The 21,422-nt window shown below is 38.6% G+C and overlaps 1 protein-coding gene across 4 annotated transcripts in view; it reads left to right on the top strand.

The window, feature by feature from the left end:
* The window catches only part of LOC134539426 (solute carrier family 53 member 1-like), a 73,876-nt gene extending 56,111 nt beyond the window's left edge, over positions 1–17,765 (top strand). For 3 of the 4 annotated variants that reach the window (XM_063381457.1, XM_063381465.1, XM_063381472.1), the window contains exons 7-11: positions 650–797; positions 2,205–2,399; positions 8,124–8,293; positions 8,821–8,954; positions 9,555–17,763. In XM_063381457.1, the coding sequence (XP_063237527.1) occupies positions 650–797; positions 2,205–2,399; positions 8,124–8,293; positions 8,821–8,954; positions 9,555–9,819 (912 nt within the window). In that variant the 3' untranslated portion in view covers positions 9,820–17,763. Of the gene's footprint in view, positions 1–649; positions 798–2,204; positions 2,400–8,123; positions 8,294–8,820; positions 8,955–9,554 lie in introns of all 4 variants that reach the window. The other variant, XM_063381480.1, reaches the window with a different exon arrangement.
* The last annotated feature ends 3,657 nt before the right edge of the window (positions 17,766–21,422 follow it).

Genomic DNA, 21,422 nt, shown 5'->3' with positions numbered 1-21,422 from the left:
CAGTGTTGTTGTGTTACAGTGAAGATGATATAAATTAATCTGCAGTTCTCCATTAATACTATAGCAAAGAGTTGAGGTTCAGACTCTTGTGTTTATTATAGGGATAACAAGTCACTGTAGCCACCCAGCAGTTTATCTGTGAATTGTGTGATATAATGTCATGTTAGAAATAAATCTTTCATCTATAGGAGCTAAGGTGCACGTCGAATGTCAAAAACTTGCGAACGAACTTAGGACTACTCATCAGCAAAGACATTTGAACACAATAGAGCGAGATTGAGAGTGAGAGAGAGAGTGTGTGTGTAGGTGTGTGTGTGTGTGTGTGCGCGTGCGTCCGTGCGTACATGCATGTGTTTTTTTTACATGTACATAAGGGCACCCATTTGATAGTTTGTTGCAAGGGAGGGGCCTAGACCTGGGGGTATTGAGTATTTTTAATATTTAGGAAGACTAATAGTGTGTTGTAAGCAGGTACCTATGTCAAAATAAATGCTAGGTAATACCAACTTTTAATTCAGTTTCTTGAAAGAAAGACACCCGACTGAACTAATTTTTTTCCCTTTCCCTGCGTGCTTGGTCGGGGGGGGGGGGGGGGGGAGACGCCCTTTGCCAACGGGCATGGACGCCCTTACATGTGTGCGTTATGCAGGGCAGGATCCTGGCTGCGCCCTTCTTCCCTGTGGCCTTCGCGGACTTCTGGCTGGCGGATCAGTTCAACAGCCTCGTGGGGGTGTTGCTGGACGGGCATTTCCTCGTCTGCTTCTACTTCAGCACCGGCGACTGGCTGCACGTCGGAGGTAAGTTCTCCCCCTCGACCCTGTCATCTGCACCCGGCAGTGAGACGAGCTTGTGGCAATTCAGGAACGTAACTAGACTACTAGACTAGTTTCCACCCGAGACAAGAATTCATCTTGGTGCCCCTTCCCTTTCCCTCCCCCCCCCCTTTTTTCCCTTCAAACCAACCAAACAAAAACCTTTCTTGAAAATACCTCATATTGCCACCACATGTTAATTCCACTATTCCAAATATTTTTGATTCAACTTAGATGGTAAATAAATACCATATTAATTTGCAGTCATTTCATTTTCAATACATTATAATTTGTATAGTACACGAAAAATGCCAGTTTTTAAATATTTGACAATATACATGTATGCATTTTTCAATACAAATAATTCAGTTCATCTGCCCTCCAACATGTTCTTTTTTTGTGTTCTAACACTACAATATTCAAGTACATATCTACAGTAAAAATTACTCTGCTAGTTTAGACCTCTCCCCTCCCTTTTCCAGTTACGTCCCTGGATGGCATAAGGAGTGTGAATGGTGAGGAGGAGGGGGGCAACTTTCCAAAAAGAAATATACATTTTTTTCATGTAGATAAAATAGCTAGAATAGAATGAACTACGGTTCTGTAGAATTGTGTAATTTCGCCTAAGTTTAGCTCAATTAAACTACAAATTATCTGGGACACTAGTATCTGAGTGTACTTGTATCCATGTGTAAATTCAGAGCTGGAATTATTCTTAAGCAAAAAAAATCACTATTAGTCCTTTGTACAGTTATATTTTTCTGCTACACTCACTGTGTGTGCCACATGTTATGTGCGAAATATATTACAACATTATTTCCAAAACTTTACATCCTAATATTTTTCAGTAAAACCTGGCTGTACTTAAGAAATATTTTTCTGATCGAGACTGCACATCGCCAGTAGTTGTTATTAGCAGACGCAGTGCCATTAACAACTATAGCATATTGACATTTTGTCATTTTGTAATGTACTTTACAACAATCAAACTAGGTACTACATTTGAAAGTCCAGGTATCACTGGCGATCTGGGCAGTACATTGGCAAGTAGCTACTTTGTCAAGAAGATATTTTTTCGTTAGATGATACGGTATGGAAATTGGGCCTAAAAATTAATATTAGTATCCAATCATACAAATAGTAAGTACTATATATAAATTTTGGTGCAGATATGTCCGTATTAATGACCTAACTCATGAAATGTGGTGAGCCTGCAGTGAGATTTTAAGGAAAAGCACCTTCTACATCTTTCCTCTTGTGAGAAAGTGACGCCAGAACAATGTAGTTAAAAGGATTAAGAAGGATATGTTTCCTAATATGTACAATGAATAGCTTTGTGAGCAGTAAAACTAATAGTAAGTACACCCTCCGTGCCGGTCCCTGCTGCTGCAGAAGTGGGGCAGTGCTCCAGCCAGTCGTGGGTGGTGCGACCTATAGTGAACTGCCTGCCCGCGTGGTTCCGCTTCGCCCAGTGCCTGCGTCGCTACCGCGACTCCCGGGAGGCGTTCCCGCATCTCGTCAACGCCGGCAAGTACTCCACCACCTTCATCGTGGTCGTCTGCAGTACGCTCCGAGCCTACCACGCAGGTACCTTCGCTCTGCACCTCGTACCTGTCTCTGCACCGGTCTCTCTGTGCCACAGTTTCCTGTCGCTCGCGACTACTTTTCTACCTCTGGTTTAAATTTTGTGTACCACGCTCAACAGTGCAATATAGCTGTTTTAAGCCTAACCTGCGAGTGAAATACTGCATAGTGGCAAGTTCCTACATGCGATTAATACTTAGGTCACCATTCACGTCTGTCAATTGTGTGTGTGTGTCACAGTTGGTATCTTATGAAGAATAGTAGAGAATTGAAATGACATGTTATTGATACAGGTGTATAGTGTGTGTCCTATTAGATCTGGCAACACTGCAGCTTCTGCTTTTTTTTTTTTTACTCATTTGTGTTCTTTCTTGCCAAAAGTTGCCTTGTCTTGACAGAGTTGAGCATCTTAAACAGTAATGGAACAATGCAGCCAACTGAAACTTATTAGACATTTCTTTTGGACGGGTCTTGTGGTGAACGACATGATAAATCAAAATTCGGGCATTTTTACTGATACTAATTTGAAAAAAATATTTACCATCAAACTTTAAATTTGAAGCATGCCTAATTGTTAATGATTCATTTCTGATACATTACAGGGACAATATTAGTTTAGCATCCTCTGGGGTATTAAATGGTAAGTTCTTTGATTGCATAGTTGATGTCGTCGGGGGTTGTCGGGGCGTTAGAGAGACGTTAAATAAGAAGGGCGCCACCGTGTCTAGGGGGCACGGACCCGGATGAGATTCTTAACTCTGGGCTTGACGTCACCCGTGTGGGGACATGACTCGCCCCCCGTACACTGCCTACAGAATAGTTGACCTGGACGCGCTCTCAGCAACGGGCACGCTATGTATTAACGTCGTGGGCTCTTATGGCGTCCCACACGCCAACCTGGAGTGTACACGTGGTTAAACGAAAAAAGACAAGTTAAATAACGCTGTGATTTTTTTGTAGACTACACGGAACAATTCCCGCTTGGGTGCGTTACAGAAAGAACTTAAAATATGGCAACACTTGCGGCGCGATCAGTTTACGGGCTGTCCGGCCACCAAGTGGTCGAACGTTACGTTGGTGGTGATTTCTGAACTCCTTACGGATTACAAGGTAATTAATGAAACAGCCGACCCCCGAGGTAGGCTCCGAGGCTAGCGAAAACGATTAAGAAGAATTACAGAGAACAGAATTACCAGGTCCGTATAGCGAAGTTGAAATCCTCGGAGTGCAGAGCGCGTCCTTCCTCGGGTGGTGATATTATCTTTGAAAGATTTGTGCAATGGGAGTGCATGACTTGATGTAAGCTTTTGGGCATACGCCATTGCTAAGCACTTTTTCTGTAGAAGAAAACTAAAAAATACCCAAAAGACAAAAAACACAAATTAAGCAAAAAATTACTGTTGTCAACAGGATATAAACACCACATAATATTCCATAACAGGAATATGGTCAACAAACAAAGAAAAACAAAGAAAAATAGACTAAGAGAACGAAAAAAAAAAAAACACAAATGATGACAGCACAAAAAATATTGAACCCAAAAAAATTCAGCACAACAGTTGGAACGAGACAAAAACACGACAAAACGAAAAGACAAAACAAACACAATAGTTTTCCAAAACAGAAGAGAACGGAAAAATCACAAATGATGACAGCACAAAAAAAATTGAACCCAAAAAAATTCAGCACAACAGTTGAAACGAGACAAAAAACTATTGTGTTCGTTTTGTCGTGTTTTTGTCTCGTTCCAACTGTTGTGCTGAATTTTTTTGGGTTCAATATGTTTTGTGCTGTCATCATTTGTGGGGGTTTTTTCGTTCTCTTAGTCTATTTTTCTTTGTTTTTCTTTGTTTGTTGACCATATTCCTGTTATGGAATATTATGTGGTGTTTATATCCTGTTGACAACAGCAGATTTTTGATTAATTTGTGTTTTTTGTCTTTTGGGTATTTTTTAGTTTTCTTCTACAGAAAAAGTGCTTAGTAATGGCGTATGTCCAAAAGCTTACATCAAGTCGGGTGGTGATGCGAAGCGACTGAGGCGAGCGATGGCCGCCGGGGTGGCAGCTCAATGGTGTTGCGCGCCAAGACGGATAGTGCCGTTATTCCGAACCGTATCGCGCCGTGGCATATTTAATAAAACCAATTAAGCCACCAAACACCCTTTTATATTTTACCCTGGCTGTTCATGAACCGCAACCACGTAATAATTAAGTTAAACAAGAAAGAATTAAATAAAGTTACAGTCACTGGATGGCCTTCGGCAAGTCTGAATCTGTAGCCGCCCTTTAACATTTCTGCCCAAAGGAAAACAAATGAAATAAAATATTATGCCCTGAAACTTATTTACACAGCGCTAGGGATAATTAAAGAAATACAATAATAATAATTAAATATAAATTAAGAGGGAACAAGGCACTGGCTCGACTCCGCCTCTTGCCGGGTGTTCACACACGCACACACGCATACGTCGGCCGCGGGAGATTCAAATTGTCGGGACGAAAGAAAGAGGGGTAGGAGGGTGGTAACATATCGGGCTCTAGGGGGCGTAGCCCCGGTCGATGTCATAGTATATATTCTAGTCACTAACACGTCCGTGCTAACTCCGGAGCTGGTAGAGCAGTTTGAAGAGCTCTCAGGGTCATGATTCATTCGGCCGGGCCATCTCCAACACTTGGACTATTGTTGACCCCGCTGCTTCTAGACTGACTTAACACCTACCCGCTGGGTGATATTTGGACTTCACCAATCCATAATCAAACAAGAAGCAATGTTTGAAATAGTGCTCATAGTTCGTGGTGACTGTCTTACTAATGGTTGAAACGTACACACGCTTGATGTACATTCTCTACACAACTTCCGGTGGATATATATAATTTACTCAAGGGCAGGAGAGGCCAAATTTCTGGGAGATAGGAGAAACAGGTTTTATATGTATTTAGTGCCTATTGCTGCTCCACAGCTAAGAAACTATTATGAATGTATCCCATCGCACGGCACGCGTCCTCTGTAGAGCTGCTTCTCTCCGACTGACTGTCTCGCTCGTCCTTCGCCGCGACCTCTCGAAGACAAGATTCCCTTCTCACATTCAAATTGTTATTACATGGTTAATACACTTAACAACTTTTACTTTTTAACCTTCATAGTATTTAAATTGATATCCAATTGTTTTGTATTTAACATCGTTCTTATATATTTATAAAAACTTACAATTACCGTTTATTAACATTACAACAATACCTGAGACACACTGGCCATCGGCTAGATCACTATTTCATATGGATACTTGTTATTACTAGCTTTTAAACTAGATACATGATACATCAAAACACTTTATTAGTAAATATCGCAGGTTTTCGTGGTCATTTTCTGGAGTTGCTTGGCTTCTGGGTTGTAGCCACGTCGAAGGCGAAGATATCACCGACGTTTTGGTCCATGTTGCAGTCACCAAAGCCAGGGAGCTCCCTGATGATGGCGACTGCAACGTCGACCGAAACGTTGCTGATATCTTCGCTTTCGACGTGGCTACAACCCACAAGCCAAGTAACTCTAATACACACGATGGTTATTATTATCAATAACACATCGGGAATACTCTTAGTCTTATTTATTCATTTTACAAATAAAACTTTAATTAACACAATGCACTTCGAAGCTGACATCACACGGGCAGATGGGTGGCGAGCTAACCACCGACAAAGGTGGCCCATGCAAACATTGATAACTTTCACTAATGAGGCAGAGAACTCAGGCAGTACTACTTTTTGTTTACCTAACACAAAGGTTTGATTTTGAAAACAAAATCTTAATGTATCATGTGCATCGTATTTACCTGAAAATAATGTGACTGAATATAATGCGACCCCAAACTCTTTGATTACGAGTTTATGAAAAAAGTCTTTATGGATTGGAAATTTAAATTCAAGTACATAGCACTTGAAAATTATTTAAATAATTAAGTTTATTCCATAGTTACAAGTCCCTTTCTAATGCTTATATCATCTTACATGGCCTCTTTTGAAACACCGAGCTGCAGTTAGAAAAAAAATTGCTTTGTGACTACAGTTCAGAAGCAGTGGCGGCTGTTCATAAAGCAAAGCATGTGGTGATGTACAGTGGTCTGGTCGCCTGGAAGGATGAAAGAGGAGGGCCGGGGGGTGTGTGCCTTCACCAGCAGCCTCAGTGAACAGAAGCAGACAGAACCCAGTGACAAACTCCATTCGCTCCCTCTCCTTCATCCTGCCTCTCTCATCTGTCATGCCTGTGCAGAGGTTTAGGAAGCTCCAGACTAAAGTAATATAAGTGATGCAGTTTACAGACAGAGCATGTAGTTTTCCAACTAAATGGAGGTTCAGGAGGAGGTAATTAATAGCTCTAAAGTGACAAAGTGACACATTTAGGAGGCAGAGACTGTAGTAGTTTTTGAAGTGAAACTTCTTTGCTGAGGGGGCTACAATTTTCAAATGTTATGAAAATTCTGATCTCATGAGGGGGAATAGTTATGTACATGGTGGGGAAACTGGGTGGAGGGGAGAGATAGAAATGATGCAGCATACTTGCACACTTGCATGCTTGCACACTTGCATACTTGCTTACTTTACACTTTCATACTAACACAGTAGAATAATTTAGTGCTCTCATAATATACATATGTATTTTTTTATATGTGATATTAGCCAAAAAGAATTATGTTGCCTATACTTAATAATATAATAAGCAAGAAATTTCACTTCTGTCACATGTGGACTCCATGCACACATTTTTTCCTTCCTACAAGTTTGCTATTATAATACAACCTACTTTTAGTTTCCAAAGTTTTGGTAAAAATCATAACATTATGTTCAGGTAAATACGGAATTTTCATTAAAATGGATGAGCTCAAATACGTTTAAACTACATTTTTCAAGATACACACTTGCACTTGTGTTGGTATGAAACTGTAAAATTTTGGTCTCTAGCACATGTGTGACATAGTCAATGCTAAGAGACTCGACCATCCTAATTAGTCTCCCTATCAGGATATAAGTATGAAATGCTTTTGTACAAATCCAAAAATGGTCATATTTGTGGTAATTTTGCATTCTGTTAATGCAGTGTTATGTATTCTTCAGCACAGCTATATCAAACACAGCAAGTTTGGTTTTGAATAACGTGTGTTGGCTCAGAATGGTAATAATTTCAGTAAGAGAACAATGCAACAGTTCAATGTACCTCACAGAGCCAGTGAAACCTTATAAACATGTGCCCAGGTGTTAGACAACTATCGTCTTGTCATTTTATTCAGTCTGTATCTGATTGTATGTTCAGAGCACAATTTAATGACTGCTGTTTTAATCTTTTCAGTCACATTTTGTCAATTCCTAAGATAAACCTAATTTTAATTTTTTTATTGTAACTAAACTATTTTTGTGTGGCAATAATCTGATGCAATAATTTGAATATTAATATAAAATTATTTTATAATTAATAAAAGTAAAATAAAATGTATTAAATTATTTCATAGTCTTAAAGTATGATGTACACTAGAAGTCGATACACATTAACCCACACATTCAAGGTTTTATTAATTCTGTGTATCACTCAAATATAAATTGTCCTCTCTAGTGGACGAATAGACTGAAAGGATTAAGCTACGAGGAGCATGTTATCCTGCTTCATTGAGGAATAAACTGACACAGTGTCTGACCACACAAGCAAGTCTCGCAGTGCGCGGTGTATGGCTGTGCAGACGAGTACCCCGAGCTGTACGACAACCCGTACTTCTACATGTGGGTGCTGGCGTCTGTGACAAGCACGGCCTACACCTACACGTGGGACGTGCGCATGGACTGGGGCCTCTTCGACACCTTCTCCGGCGAGAACAAGTTCCTGCGCGAGGAGACCGTCTACTCGTCCACCGTGAGTGCGCTGTGCCTTGCCTCCTGGTGGCTTGATGCTGGCAGTAGTCGGCAGTTGACTGTCTGAGACTGCCATTGTCATTTTTATAGCTTCACCTGCTCAGACTGTATCTCAATATTAACATTTTCAAACCGCTCAAAATTCCTAAAAAAAATATCAGTTTGCCAATAGTATTTAGGAGCCATAGCACTTAACTATTACATTATGGTTTTCAGTTTCTGTATTTACGATCGTTTGGAATTTTAGAATGAAAAATTTGGCACGCAGTATAACTAGAAATATAGGAACTTGCAGGGAGCCTTTATTTGTTAAGTGCAACTATACAATTACTGGGTCACCGCTCAGTCCTCTAGAGGTGCACTGTGGACAAGAAGACTGCGCGTCAGTCCAGTGCCGTGCTGTAGAGGCTGTGAGGCGCATGGAGGCGAGCCAAACAGACCCCTACATACTCGCCTAGACGGCGCCTTAATGACGAACTCTTTGCCGGTAGCAAGGAGGTGTACAGACACCATCTGTCGTGTTCACAGATGTTCTACTACTTTGCCATCGTTGAGGACCTGGTGCTGAGGTTCATGTGGGCCTTGTCCTTCGTGTTGACGCACAATGGCTACGTCAGCGGCGACATCATGACCTCCATAGCCATCTGCCTGGAGGTATTCAGGTTAGTGTTAGTAGTCGGAGTGTACTTGTGATGTTGGATTGAAAATGATAACTCGGGAACGAGGTTCCGTTCACACAGTGTAGACATCTGACAGAGGCTAATTCTCAGCAGTTGAGCAGCAGAATACCAACTTTTACGATAAATGTGTGAGAGATTTTGTTGTGGAACAGATAAACTACTGCCACTTACATAATAAGCAGGTGGCTCAGAGGTCGAATTCATTTGTCCTTAATCCCTCCCATTAAATGTAGACGGACATTTATGAAATGTCATAGCCAATTATCATCATATGATTGGCTGGTAAGTGACCATGGTTTTGTATGTCCTGACAGAGGCTGGGCAGAGGCCTACTGAATGGAAAAAGTGTGCATGTGCTGGTTGGCAATTTTCTTATTTGATTTTCCACTGCACATCATGGCACTATTAACTACAGTATATACATAAATGATAACTTCCGTACTTCTAAAAATATACCTGAGCGACTGAGGGAAGGAACAAACACATGTGCACTATATTCACACTTGTAGCTACAACTAACCCCTGCACAGTAGCCGATGCTTGCCTGACTGAGCCGTGGGTTCCCACTCTGGCGAGTTGCAGGCGGTTCCTGTGGAACTTCTTCCGACTGGAGAACGAGCACCTCAACAACTGTGGCAAGTTCCGTGCCGTGAGGGACATTTCCGTGGCGCCGCTCGACGCCTCCGACCATGCGCACATCCTCCGCATGATGGACGAGCTGGACGGGGTGGACCACCGCCGCAAGAGGCGCGCCGGCAGGAAGGGCAAGGAGGACTCGCACCAGCTGCTCATGAACGACTCGCTCACCTCGCTGGGCAGCGGCCCACGCGCCAGCACCAACCTGTAGCCCGTGAGGTTACTCCTCGACACGCGTGTCGCTCAGACATCCTGGCGTCCTGTGTTGCACGGGCATCGGCGCATTACGTATAGCCACACATCGATATGCACATTGCATGAGCTCGGGCATCCTATATACAGCCAATAAATATTGCAGGCATTCGTGACCTTTTCCAAGGCGAAGATTTCACAGATGTTTTGGTCCACCTTGCAGTCGCCATCATCGGGGAGCAGTTATCTACCGAGAGGTTCTTTTTTCCCTTGTTTTAATGTTTAAATGTCTTAGCTCCTGGCGTACGGCATTTGGTGGGAGTAGTAATTTTGTGAATGAAACGGAAGTCGAATGAACGAAAGTGGGTAACCACGTTGCGGAAGTATCAAGATGGTGGACCCAAGTGTAGCAAAGTGTAAAGTCACTCTCATTAACATTAGGGGAATAACAAACAAACGTATTGGTGTGCCAAATGAAACTTTATGATAGTGAATCTACTCTGGAATATATTTGGTAAACTAAAATAGTCATAGTAAAAGGTAATTACAAGTTTTAAAATGTTTAAGAAAACTGGCAGTACAATCATTATAATAATATATATTACTTTATAACTTAATCCATTTAAAAGTCCAAAAGGCTTGGTAACACAGTGGTAGAGTGTGTGCATCGAAAACTTAAAGACAAAATTTTTATGTGGTTCAAACCTTGTCACTGGAAAAAAATTGTTATTTTTTTAATAACAATAATAATATATTATGTAATAATATTGTTGAATCAAGCTCAATAAGGTTAAAGTTGGTTTGAAGGAAGTGTTTACAGACTGAATTCAGTTGTTTAGGCAAAAACAAATATACAACATATAATTAGTGACTTGATGTAAGTTTTGGACATACGCCATTGCTAAGAACTGTTTCTGTTGAAGAAAAACTAAAAAATAAAAAATAAAGAAATAAATAAATAAAAATACCCAAAAAAGAGAAAAAGATAAAATATAATTAGTGTTATAACATGTGTTTTAAAATGTTTCAGGTTAATATTTTAGTAATGCCATAGAAGTATTACGTCTAACGTGTGCGGAAACTTAACAGAAATAACTGTTAAGAGAATTATGTATAACAATATGGGCAGTATTTTAATGAAATTCTTTGTCAAAAATCAGGCCCAAAGACGAGGTTTAGAAGCCATCCTTTCTTCTGGTTGGCTAATCAGTGGCCATTATCTATGCTTCTGGTTGGCTTGGCTGTTTGGCCAGTCGGAGGCGATATGTCTTTTTTTAGATGCAGAGCAAGGTTTTGAGGATTTCTCAAGAGTGGTTCCCATATTCTGCTTAATTTGTATCCATCTTCTCGGTTTATGTTTGATGGGTGTTTTAATATTTACACTTGAGTCTTGAATGAATCTTGGTATTGTGGGATGTTGGCCATGGTTTTGAATTGGTCTAATTCTATGCTGTGGCTGACAGTGGATTTTAATTTTAATAGTCACTGATATGTTCTCTAACCCTATGTATACTTTGCCACATGAAAATGGAATCCTGTACACACCGGCTAGACTTTCGGCTGGAGTTTTATCTTCAATGCTGTTATGAACCCCTCAATCATGTTTATAGGCTACAGTATTGTGTTTCGTGCTTCTGAGAATTCTGGCCACTTGGTCTGAAATACTTTTGATATAAGGAATGAAGGCTTTATTAAGATGCTTGTTGTTCTTTCGTTCTTAGGGTGACTTCATGACCTTCCTTATTTCAGATTTTAAGTTACCAGTTATTCGGAGAACAGTTGTTAGGTGTAGGCAACTGCTACCCTGATGATGGTGACTGCAACATCAACCAAAACATTGGTAAAATTTTTGCCTTCCATGCATCTACAACCCAGAAGCAAGCAACTCCATCCTGTACAGTCACTCCTCGACATCAGTGTTTCTTAAGCCAGTACACACATACTTTGACATTCGTGTTGCTCAAAAATCATAGCATCTCTTGTAGTCAATCCTCAACATTTATGTTTGCCAAACATTTGGTGCATACTGTAAAGTCACTTTCGTTTTGGATGAAAATCAGTGCATTCTGTGTAGTTGCAAATTGATACCCATGTTCAACGAGCATCGGGGCAGTCTGTACAGATACTCCCCGACACACAGATTGCTGAGTTTAAGAGCACTCTGTATGGTCGCTGCCTCAAGACGATAATTTTGAATTAAAAAGCTTTAAATTTTATTAGTAAGGACAAAATTATATACTGAATTGCGATAAAACCGAAAATCAGTCAAAATACCATAAACACCGAAATGCAACTACTATCATGGAATTAATCAACATTTTTAATCAAAACTTAACTCAAATCACGAAAGTATAATATTTAATATTTAAAATTCAATGAATCTCCATGTTTATCAGGAAAGAGTATCTACATCAAGAATTGGTTAAAACTTTGTTTAAAGAGTTTGTTGCTTTTTTAAAATTTTCCAGAGGGGGTTCTCTGAACCAATTGGAGCTATTTCTTGCTTCCCCCAGGCACCGAGTAAAGGGTCTCTCCATAATATTAGTGCCCAGTTCCCCGCACAGTCTAGGGCCTCCACTGCTTTTAACGAGGCGTTGCTGAACACCAATAAACTATCCTCCTGGGATGCGATAGCTCAAACAGGATAGACGATGTCCATTTAATATGTGTGCAGGTTTGGCCACAGATGTATCTCAAAAGATGAGTTCAAGATTGTTTGGATGAGCTCGTCAGGGCTGGAGCTTGAACATTGCAAAGGCACAACTCTGTGGTGAGAACATCATCAGCAGTATTAATACAATTTTCTCTCTGTTTTCATCACCAAGCTGGCAGATAGATGAACTGTTTTATTTAAGTTCTGCTTAGTTGGTAATGTTAACTTGTTAGCTTGTTATCTCACTTTGTAAAGGAAAGCCCATGATTAGATGATGAATTGCGATCAAACAAAAATACAACATATAGCACCGAAATGCAAGTTAACACACCATTTAGTAGTGTAACCAAAAACAGGAAATCAGTCTGCAATTTGACAAATCATTCCTCAAACTACAAAAAAAAAAAATAATAAATCAATAAATAAATCTTTTACTATAGAACATTCATTAAATGTAATTATTTAGCATGCATTTTGTACCAAAATGTAGAAACTAAATAGACTGGGAAAAGAAATTATTTTATGTTTGCTCTAGCATCTCATATTAGTTAATATTTTACATTAATCACATTGGCACATTTTTCAAATACACAATAAATTTGTAGCTTGTTTTATATTGTTGTGCAGTTCTGGTCTAGACATACTTATTAGAAATTATTTTACTTCATAAGTGCATCATGTATCAGTCAAAATGAAGACTATTTTGTTTAAATGAGTAATAATAAATATTTTAGCCTCTTCAATTATGTGTCTCACCTTTGACAGATCATTAGGTAGAGGCGGAACGTATACATGATTATTTATGAAGCCCCAAAGGAAAAAAAATTGCATGGCGTTATGTCAGGTGAACTTTAAGACCAGCGAAAAAAAGCCCTGTCCAATGGGGAGGGGCTCCATCCTGTTGCCAAATAAAGTTTACAGGTTCACCCTCTACTAAGTGTTGAAAGAGCTATTCTTTCAACATAAGTGGCACTGCAAGCGAGAAAACAACGAAGCAGTACTGGTGAATGTGCTTATCTAAAACTGAGTTACTCTTTGATTGTAACCTTGAACCAACACACTTATAGTTGATACTATTAAAATTTATAACTGGGATATTCTTTTATGAACATACTGTATTAAGTATTATGTACAAATGTACATTGTGCAGCTTTTTCATAATCTAAGAGGGTTGTCGTTCATTACAAACCAGGTTGTCATTCATTACAAACCAGGTTGTCGCCAGGGTTGGCTTACAGCTTTTTGCATCACAACACTTAACAAGTCTTGTCTACCTTTTAAATCATAATTATATACCACGCATAGGTTTTTACTACTGATAAATTTAAAAAAAATAAAGCTGAAAGCATATTTATTATATTTACAAATGTCCATGTTAGTACATTTTTAAGTACAGAATAAATAGTATATATAATATACACAACTTTGTAAAAAAAATTTCATGTGTAAGTATAAATATTATATACTAAATGAATACAAATCAAACACACTGAACAAAATTGGTTTTTATGAGTAAAACCAGTGTATAAAATAATATCTGTTAATATTGCACGTAAATCACCAAGATTCAATAAACATCATTTGTTAAGTTCATAAAATTTTTCAGTTATAATTTCAAGACCATTCATATTACACAACAAACAGCTTATGACAATGTACACTCTTATAGCACAATTAGTAAAAAAAAAAAAAAGTAGATTAGTTCAAAAGCAAGAGCTGAACAACCACAGTTCTCTTTCGCACTGCAACATTATTTAGCATGTTTTCTTTACGGAAGCTTTTAGGATTGAGGACACTTCCTATGGAACTCTTACACATGATGGACAAAAGCAACACCAAACAGTTAAATTAATATTCTATTACTTAAGTTTCAATGCAAGTATTTGTATTTTAAATTTATACTTTGCGTACAACAAACCTAGGGCTGCCTTATTACCCAATCACAAGATGATACATTCATTTTATTAATAGTCCAAAATGAAGTTCAAATAAAATCCCAAATCTTATGTGAACCAAATGCTGTATTTTAAAATTTTAAACAAAGTGTAATATTGACAGACTTGCTAACACACATTAACCCTTAGAGCATCATCTTGATAATGTAAATATTGTACTTTGCCTAGTAAGTTTCCGATGATCTTAATAACAACTTCACTGTTAATTTAAGTGTTCTGTTTTTCAAGCCATGCCAGCTATTTTTAAAACATTTAAACATAGTCTACTACTTAATACACAAAAAAAAAATATTATTTTATTTTTGAAAGGACTCGTAATCCCACAACAGATGTATCAAGGATATTATTTCCAACCAAATCAGCACTAAAACACATTTAATGTCCGGATATATTTACTTCATTGAACAATACAGGTGCCAGTGTAGCAAACAAAAACCTAAAGAAGATAATTATGTTGAATCACATCAGCCAGGTAGAAAACTAAAGTTGCTAATATAGGAATGTTAAAATGCAAAGTGTAAACTTGTGTCTTGTGAGTGATAGGATTGTCTCAACGAGGTTCTGATGACTGTGTCTTGTCTTGGGTCGTTCTTGAGTGGCCGCCCTCTTCACTTCCAATGGACAAGAATCGTGTGTAGAAATTATAATGCATCAACATGGACTAAGATAATTTCCCACAAAAGTACTTTGCCATAAAATGTTGTCACAAATATACAACCGTTGAAGGAAACAAAATTTGAAGCCACTTTATCAATATAACAACTAGCTCTTTCATATTTCTATTCACCTTGGTGTTTTCACTTACAAAAATTATATCTAACAGGTAAAAATTTTTATTGCTCTGTAACTGCACAATATAGTCGAGAGCTAATGGTGCATGCTGGTGGACAGTCTAGATGCAAAACCACACACACGGACGTAACTTAGACTAAATTCCACCTGGGGCAACAACTCATTTTGGTGCCCCCTTTTTATTTTCAAACCAACCAAACCATAACCTTTCCAGACACCACCTCATATCACCACCACATAATAGTGGTTTTCTATCAACTTATATGGTAAATAAATAATTAATAGATTTATTTTGCAATCATTTAATTTTCAATATACCACAAGTTATATAGTGTACGGAAAATACCAGTTTTCAAATACATATTTGATGTACATGTATGTATCTTTCAAAACAAATAATTCTGTTCATCTGCCCTCAAATCTTTTTTTGTGTCCTACAATATTCAAGTAAATATTTATAGTATAAATTACTCTGGCAGTTTAGCGACCCACAAATGCGGCTCCCGAGGCACAAGCCCCATTCGTCCTCTTTTAGTTAGTCCCTGATCACACGTTCCCACAGTGCGCTTCACCGCTGCTGTGTTCTGATAAATCACGTCTGAATCTTAACACGTAGTCGCAGTGAGGTGACTTGTGAACCACTGCTAGTAGTCACATGGTTACACTACCTTCATTACCTCATACCTACGTGAATTTTAATTTTTGACTATGGATCAGAGCTTGAAAGTAATTCTACAATACAGTATCTCGTGAAAATCATTTAAGATTTTTTTCACAATACTGTATGTACTTTGATATAACATATTTTTATCATTTATTCAATAGTATGAGCTTTAGAAATCAACTGTTAAGAATTGCTAGCTTTATCATACCAGAGGTAGAGGGATAAATCTCACCCCCCCCCCCCCCCCCTTGATGTGAAAAAATGTGAGATTTAAGTATGTTAATTTGTATGATGCAAGGTGAGCTGTTACAAGACTTGGAGTCACAAACTACAAAGGCAGTGATGCATGTTGAGAATGATAATGTAACTGTACAAACCCCTTGATGGAGACTTAAGTAGGTATTCTGAACAAAAAAGTTTATTTTTAATTGCCTCAATTCATATATCCATGCCATGGTTATCAATAAGAAAGCTAATCTGTTATTTATATTCTCGACTTGTTTTGGAAAAGGTTTTTGGTCAGCATTTGTATTATGCAAAATTAATTCAAATTTTAACATAGCATAATTGCTGCCCCCTACTACCATTAACACTTTGACTGAGAATGCTTTATTTTGATGTTTTTTTAATGTTTCATTATTATTTTGTACTCATGTTTCTTCTATTATGAATAGTAATTTGTCATTTTGTTTGTGCTATAAAATTATTGATTAGGGTTAGATTCTATATAAAGCTAAATGCAGTGTGTTTTATTATTTGTTTCACTGTCATTTACCTATTACTTAAAATTAAAATGTGTATTAATTATATTTTGTCAAATTTTAAAGCATATTCTGGGCAGTAAGATGGTAACATTCTAGAAAGTTTCAAAAGAAAGGAAGACACAGGCGCAACACACTGTCACCAGAAAGTTATTTACAAGCCTCAAATTATGGGGAAAACCCAGCACGTGAGCGCACGATTGCACAGCAATGAACTAGAACTTTCGCTGGGCACTGTCTCGCCAGCCAATCACAGCTAGTCTTCGGTGGTGTGAAATGTCTTCCCAGACTTTCAGAGAAAAACATTTTTCTAGTATTTCTCCTTACATGGTCATTTTTCTGGATCTGTATTGTGATTGGTCAGTAGAATGGGGTTGTCTCCCCTTTGTTGTCACGTTTGTAAGGGAAGACAACTTCATTGTTAGTTTTAGTTGTCGCTCAATCGTCACCACGTGCAGCCGCATCATTGGCAGCTCGCCGGAAACAATGAAGTAAAGTTACGGATAGCTAACTTCACGCCTGGTGGTCGGGGCCAGGCCAAAACTTTAACTTTTTTAAAATTAAATTTTGGACTTTAATTTTAAATTTGACCCCAGGCATCTGCGTTGGGTGACCATTGTTGCCCTCCCGGGATTTTTTCCGCATGTCATTGGTACCTTTGTTAAACATAGACAAAGGGACTTGAATTTTTTTTGTTGATTGAGCAACGCGCTACAGTGAATGTGTCATACATCGTCTGGACCTGTAATGTAAGTTATGAAAACTTTTTTTTTGTTTTTGAGAAATAACAATAAAAGACTGTCTGAACTCTTTCATTTTGAATGTAACTACATAATAAACTTTTATCCTAAAGGAATAATTTATCTTTGATGTTGGCAACTAAACAAACTTAAAAAACCAAACTTCAAATCATATATAAACATAAACTTATCAAGTGATCAAAGTGTCTTGTTATTCTGGGTTGCTTAACTGGGCCAACCAGGAACGTAACAAAATCCACTGAATTGTTTAGGTACAACCAAGCGTAGCAAACCAGTCTGAACCAGGAACAAGGGTGTGTTTCATGAATGTAAGCTGCACAGTTTGTAATGAGGTGTACACTCTTTACAGACACTAGTCCTATTTTAATGCAATTCATGGCATGATGCCTGGTGCGTTAAACAAAATCTGAAACAGTCAGTAGTACTGTCACTGATGTGTGCCAGTTGCCCCACTTGCGTGTTGTGCGGCACCAGGTTTGCCAGCCGGTACAGAGGCTTCTGTGAGCCCAAGCACTTGCGGATAGAGAGTTAACTGTAGCTGTCGTAAGAACGGCTTGTGGTTCCACTGTGATCGCCCAACACTAGAGTCCTGGTAAAACAGGTACGCTGTGCAGTATCAACTCTCCCAAGAGGGTGGCGTAGGTTTGAGGATGAAGCTTACACATTCGGTCCTTGTTCGAGACGGGAATCATGTCTAGCGATGCGACGAGGCCTACGCCTTCTGTTCTTGTTCAAGACAGAGGGAGCATGTCTAGTGATATGACGAGGCCTACACCTTCCATCCTTGTTCGAGACAGAGGGAGCGAGTCTAGCGATGCGACGAGGCCTACACCTTCCATCCTTGTTCGAAACAGAGGAAGCGTGTCTAGCGATGCGACGAGGCTGGTCAACGAGCAGGAGAGCTAACTACGGTTTTAGGGGAGGAGTGAAAACCTGGACTAGCCGGTTAGACTGCAGCGAGTTGACTCAACAGCACAGTACTGTGAGCAACAATAGCTTCTCCAGGAACAGTCGATTGACTGTGTGTGAGCAGCAGAGTCAAGTAATGGGATGCCTCGAGCAAGAACTCACAACTAGGTTCAAGGATCTACCAGAAGTGCACACTGGTCTGGTTCCTGTCACAGTTTCTGAACAGCCAGGTTGCAGGCCTAGTAGTCAATCACTTTCTGAACACGATAGGTCTCCTTTTGTGCTGTTCATGAGAATCAGTGACATCATCAGAATTATGTTAAGATCTAAGTTTAACCTGCAAGGCTGTTCAAACTAATGATTACCTGTTTGAGTAAGGTAAACTTTAATTCAGGTATATAAGATATGAAAGCTAACAGTCGGAGAGAAGATCGATTTAACATAAAAACATTATCTTTTGGAGAGCAAAACTAACACTCAAATTCTTGACATCCTGCAATTATTTCTTCCTCTTTGAGAACCTGTCATGTAGCTAAAAATATATTAAGATGTCGGGGTGTCAAACCCTGTCAATACCACCCCACTACCTGGTAACTGACGGCGATCATTATCTTGACCGCTAATACACTAATTTACCCATTCACAAAACAAAATCCTACCTCAGAGAATATAAAAAAAAAAATCGCTTTTGGAACAGCCTACAGGTATAGGTAGATTTTGAAGTACATATCTCTTCTGGAAATGTTTCGGGAACTTCTATAACCTTCTGGAACATTTTAAGAACTTAATGTACATAACATCCATGAGTTCTCCAATATTACAAAATTGACATTTCCTCATTTTCCATGCAGTAAAATGTTTTTTAACCGAATGCATCCAGCATTGAATAGCTTAGAACAAGTTTCATACTATGCCTTCTAAGGTAGTTACGCAATTTTTTTTTTACCTTCAAACACTAATTTTTATCCCTTGCACTAATAATGTGGTCATATAAAAATTTGCTTTGGGCCAAAGTTTAAGATGATATTTAGATGTTTTAAAATAAATTCAAACAAATCTGATACAAAGGAAGTTATGATTTTTTATTTTCACTCCTGTTTTTATGGTAATAATTCTTTTCATTAAAAATTGTTTTAGCCAAAGTTTTAGAAAAAGTTAAGGATTTATGCAATAATTTATAATGGATTTGATAGTACATCTATTAAAAAAAGTAATTTTTTTCTTTCAACCCTTGCTATTTCCACCCCTTGCAGTAATGGTTGGTTACATAAAAATTTATTTTAACAAAAGTGTTAGAAATTATTTAGAAAGTTAAAATAAGAAAGGACTCACTAGTGTACATGGTAGAGTAGTTTTATTTTCTTATTCCAACCACAGGTTTTCCCAACCCCTTGCAATAATGGCTTGTGTTATCAAAAATTGTTTCAGACAAAAATTATACTATTTAAAAACAATTGGAACTGATATGATGGTATGCCTACTAAGGGATTTACGGATTTTTTTTACCCTTCTTTATCTACCCTTCGCAGCAATGGTTGGTTGTATCAGAAATAGTGACAAAAATTTTAGATAATATTTATAGGATTCACAAACAATTTGAACAGATTTGATAGTGTGCCAACTAAAGGAGTCAATTTTGTTGTTGTTTATTTTACAATAAATTAAAACGGATTTAACAATGTACATGGTATGGTATTATGAATTTTTTGTTTAATTCTACCCCTGCAGCAATGGCTAATCTTATCAAAATTTTTAGACAAAAGTTTGTTTAGATAAAAATTTTAAGATTTACAATCTGAACGGATTTGATGGTGTACTTACTAAGGTAGTTATGAATTTCTTTTTTTTATTTTTACCCCTCTTCATACAACCTTTGCAACAATGGTTGGTGGTATCAAAAATTGTTTCAAACAAAAGTTTTTTAGATAATAATTATACAATTTACAAACATTTTAAATGGAACCGAAGGTGTGTCCACAAAGGGAGATAGTAATTTGTTTGTCCTCTATTCCTTGTTTTTTTCCACCCCTTGCATTTATGGTTGATCGTAACATAAATTTATTTACACAAACATTTTTGGTATTACTGCTACAAGTTATAATATGTTCAAATATATGTGATATTCATAATATTATGGAAGTTAAAGCGATTTTTATGTATTTCAAAAACCCTCCACTATTTCTACCCCCTTGGTTGAATATTGTCCATTAAAGAACTCGACAGAGATTTTTTATTACTATATTTTTTTCATCAGTTTGGAACGGATTTGTGAAAAATTGTGGCAGTTATCATGTCCATCACTTCTGAGTTGACAATTGTTTTTGAGTCTATGGACCATAAAACAAAAAAAAATTATTGTTACGAATGCAGACATTACCGTGACGCACGCAGGTTTCGGAGCTGGCTACTGACGTCATGCCTCATGCGGCATCCACTGATGTAAAGCATGCCACGTGTGCCTGGCCGGATTACAAGGGTCCTCACTACCCGCTTCCCCTTTCTGCTCCCCTCGCAACATCCCGCCTCAGATCATCGTCAATGACCCTTTTAGTGACCTGGAAATTCTGCGGGAATCCCGAGGCTGCCACGCGGAGTGGCACGAATAAACACCACCTTTTTTTGACTTTTCTGGTATTGGGTCGGCCCAAGGTGACAGACACTTCAAACCCCCCCAAGACAATTCCAGAAAGTCTCCCAAGAGTATAAAAGCAGCTACACCGGCCTCCCCGAGAGAGTTCCGAGCGGAGCAGCACCCCCACGGAGTGATATTGATGATACCCGTGCAATCAGTGAGAGGTGAAGGGGGCACGTGGCCCTTAGTGAGCAAACCGGATCTATCAGGAGGTGATACCTGCGAGAAGGCCTGGCGAGCCAGTCGGATGCGACGAGCGATAGTTGGGGACTGTGCTGCGGAACAGTGTGGGTGAGTGTTCGAAGGAAACGGAGAGAGGCGGAGACAGAAGAGCGAGCCAATGTCAAGCCAAGCTCCAGTGGAAAGTGTTAATGTTTCAATGACCAGTGTAAGACTAATTGTTGTGGACAAAAATAGGTATACACTAAGAAACAAAAAGTGAATAATGTACTAAACAAAAAAATCAATGGCCAAATCATTTTCTAAAACTTTGAT

This window comes from Bacillus rossius, chromosome 1 (genome assembly GCF_032445375.1).
Source record: "Bacillus rossius redtenbacheri isolate Brsri chromosome 1, Brsri_v3, whole genome shotgun sequence".
Lineage (NCBI taxonomy): Eukaryota > Metazoa > Arthropoda > Insecta > Phasmatodea > Bacillidae > Bacillus > Bacillus rossius.
This window is presented reverse-complemented; position numbering and strand designations above follow the sequence as displayed.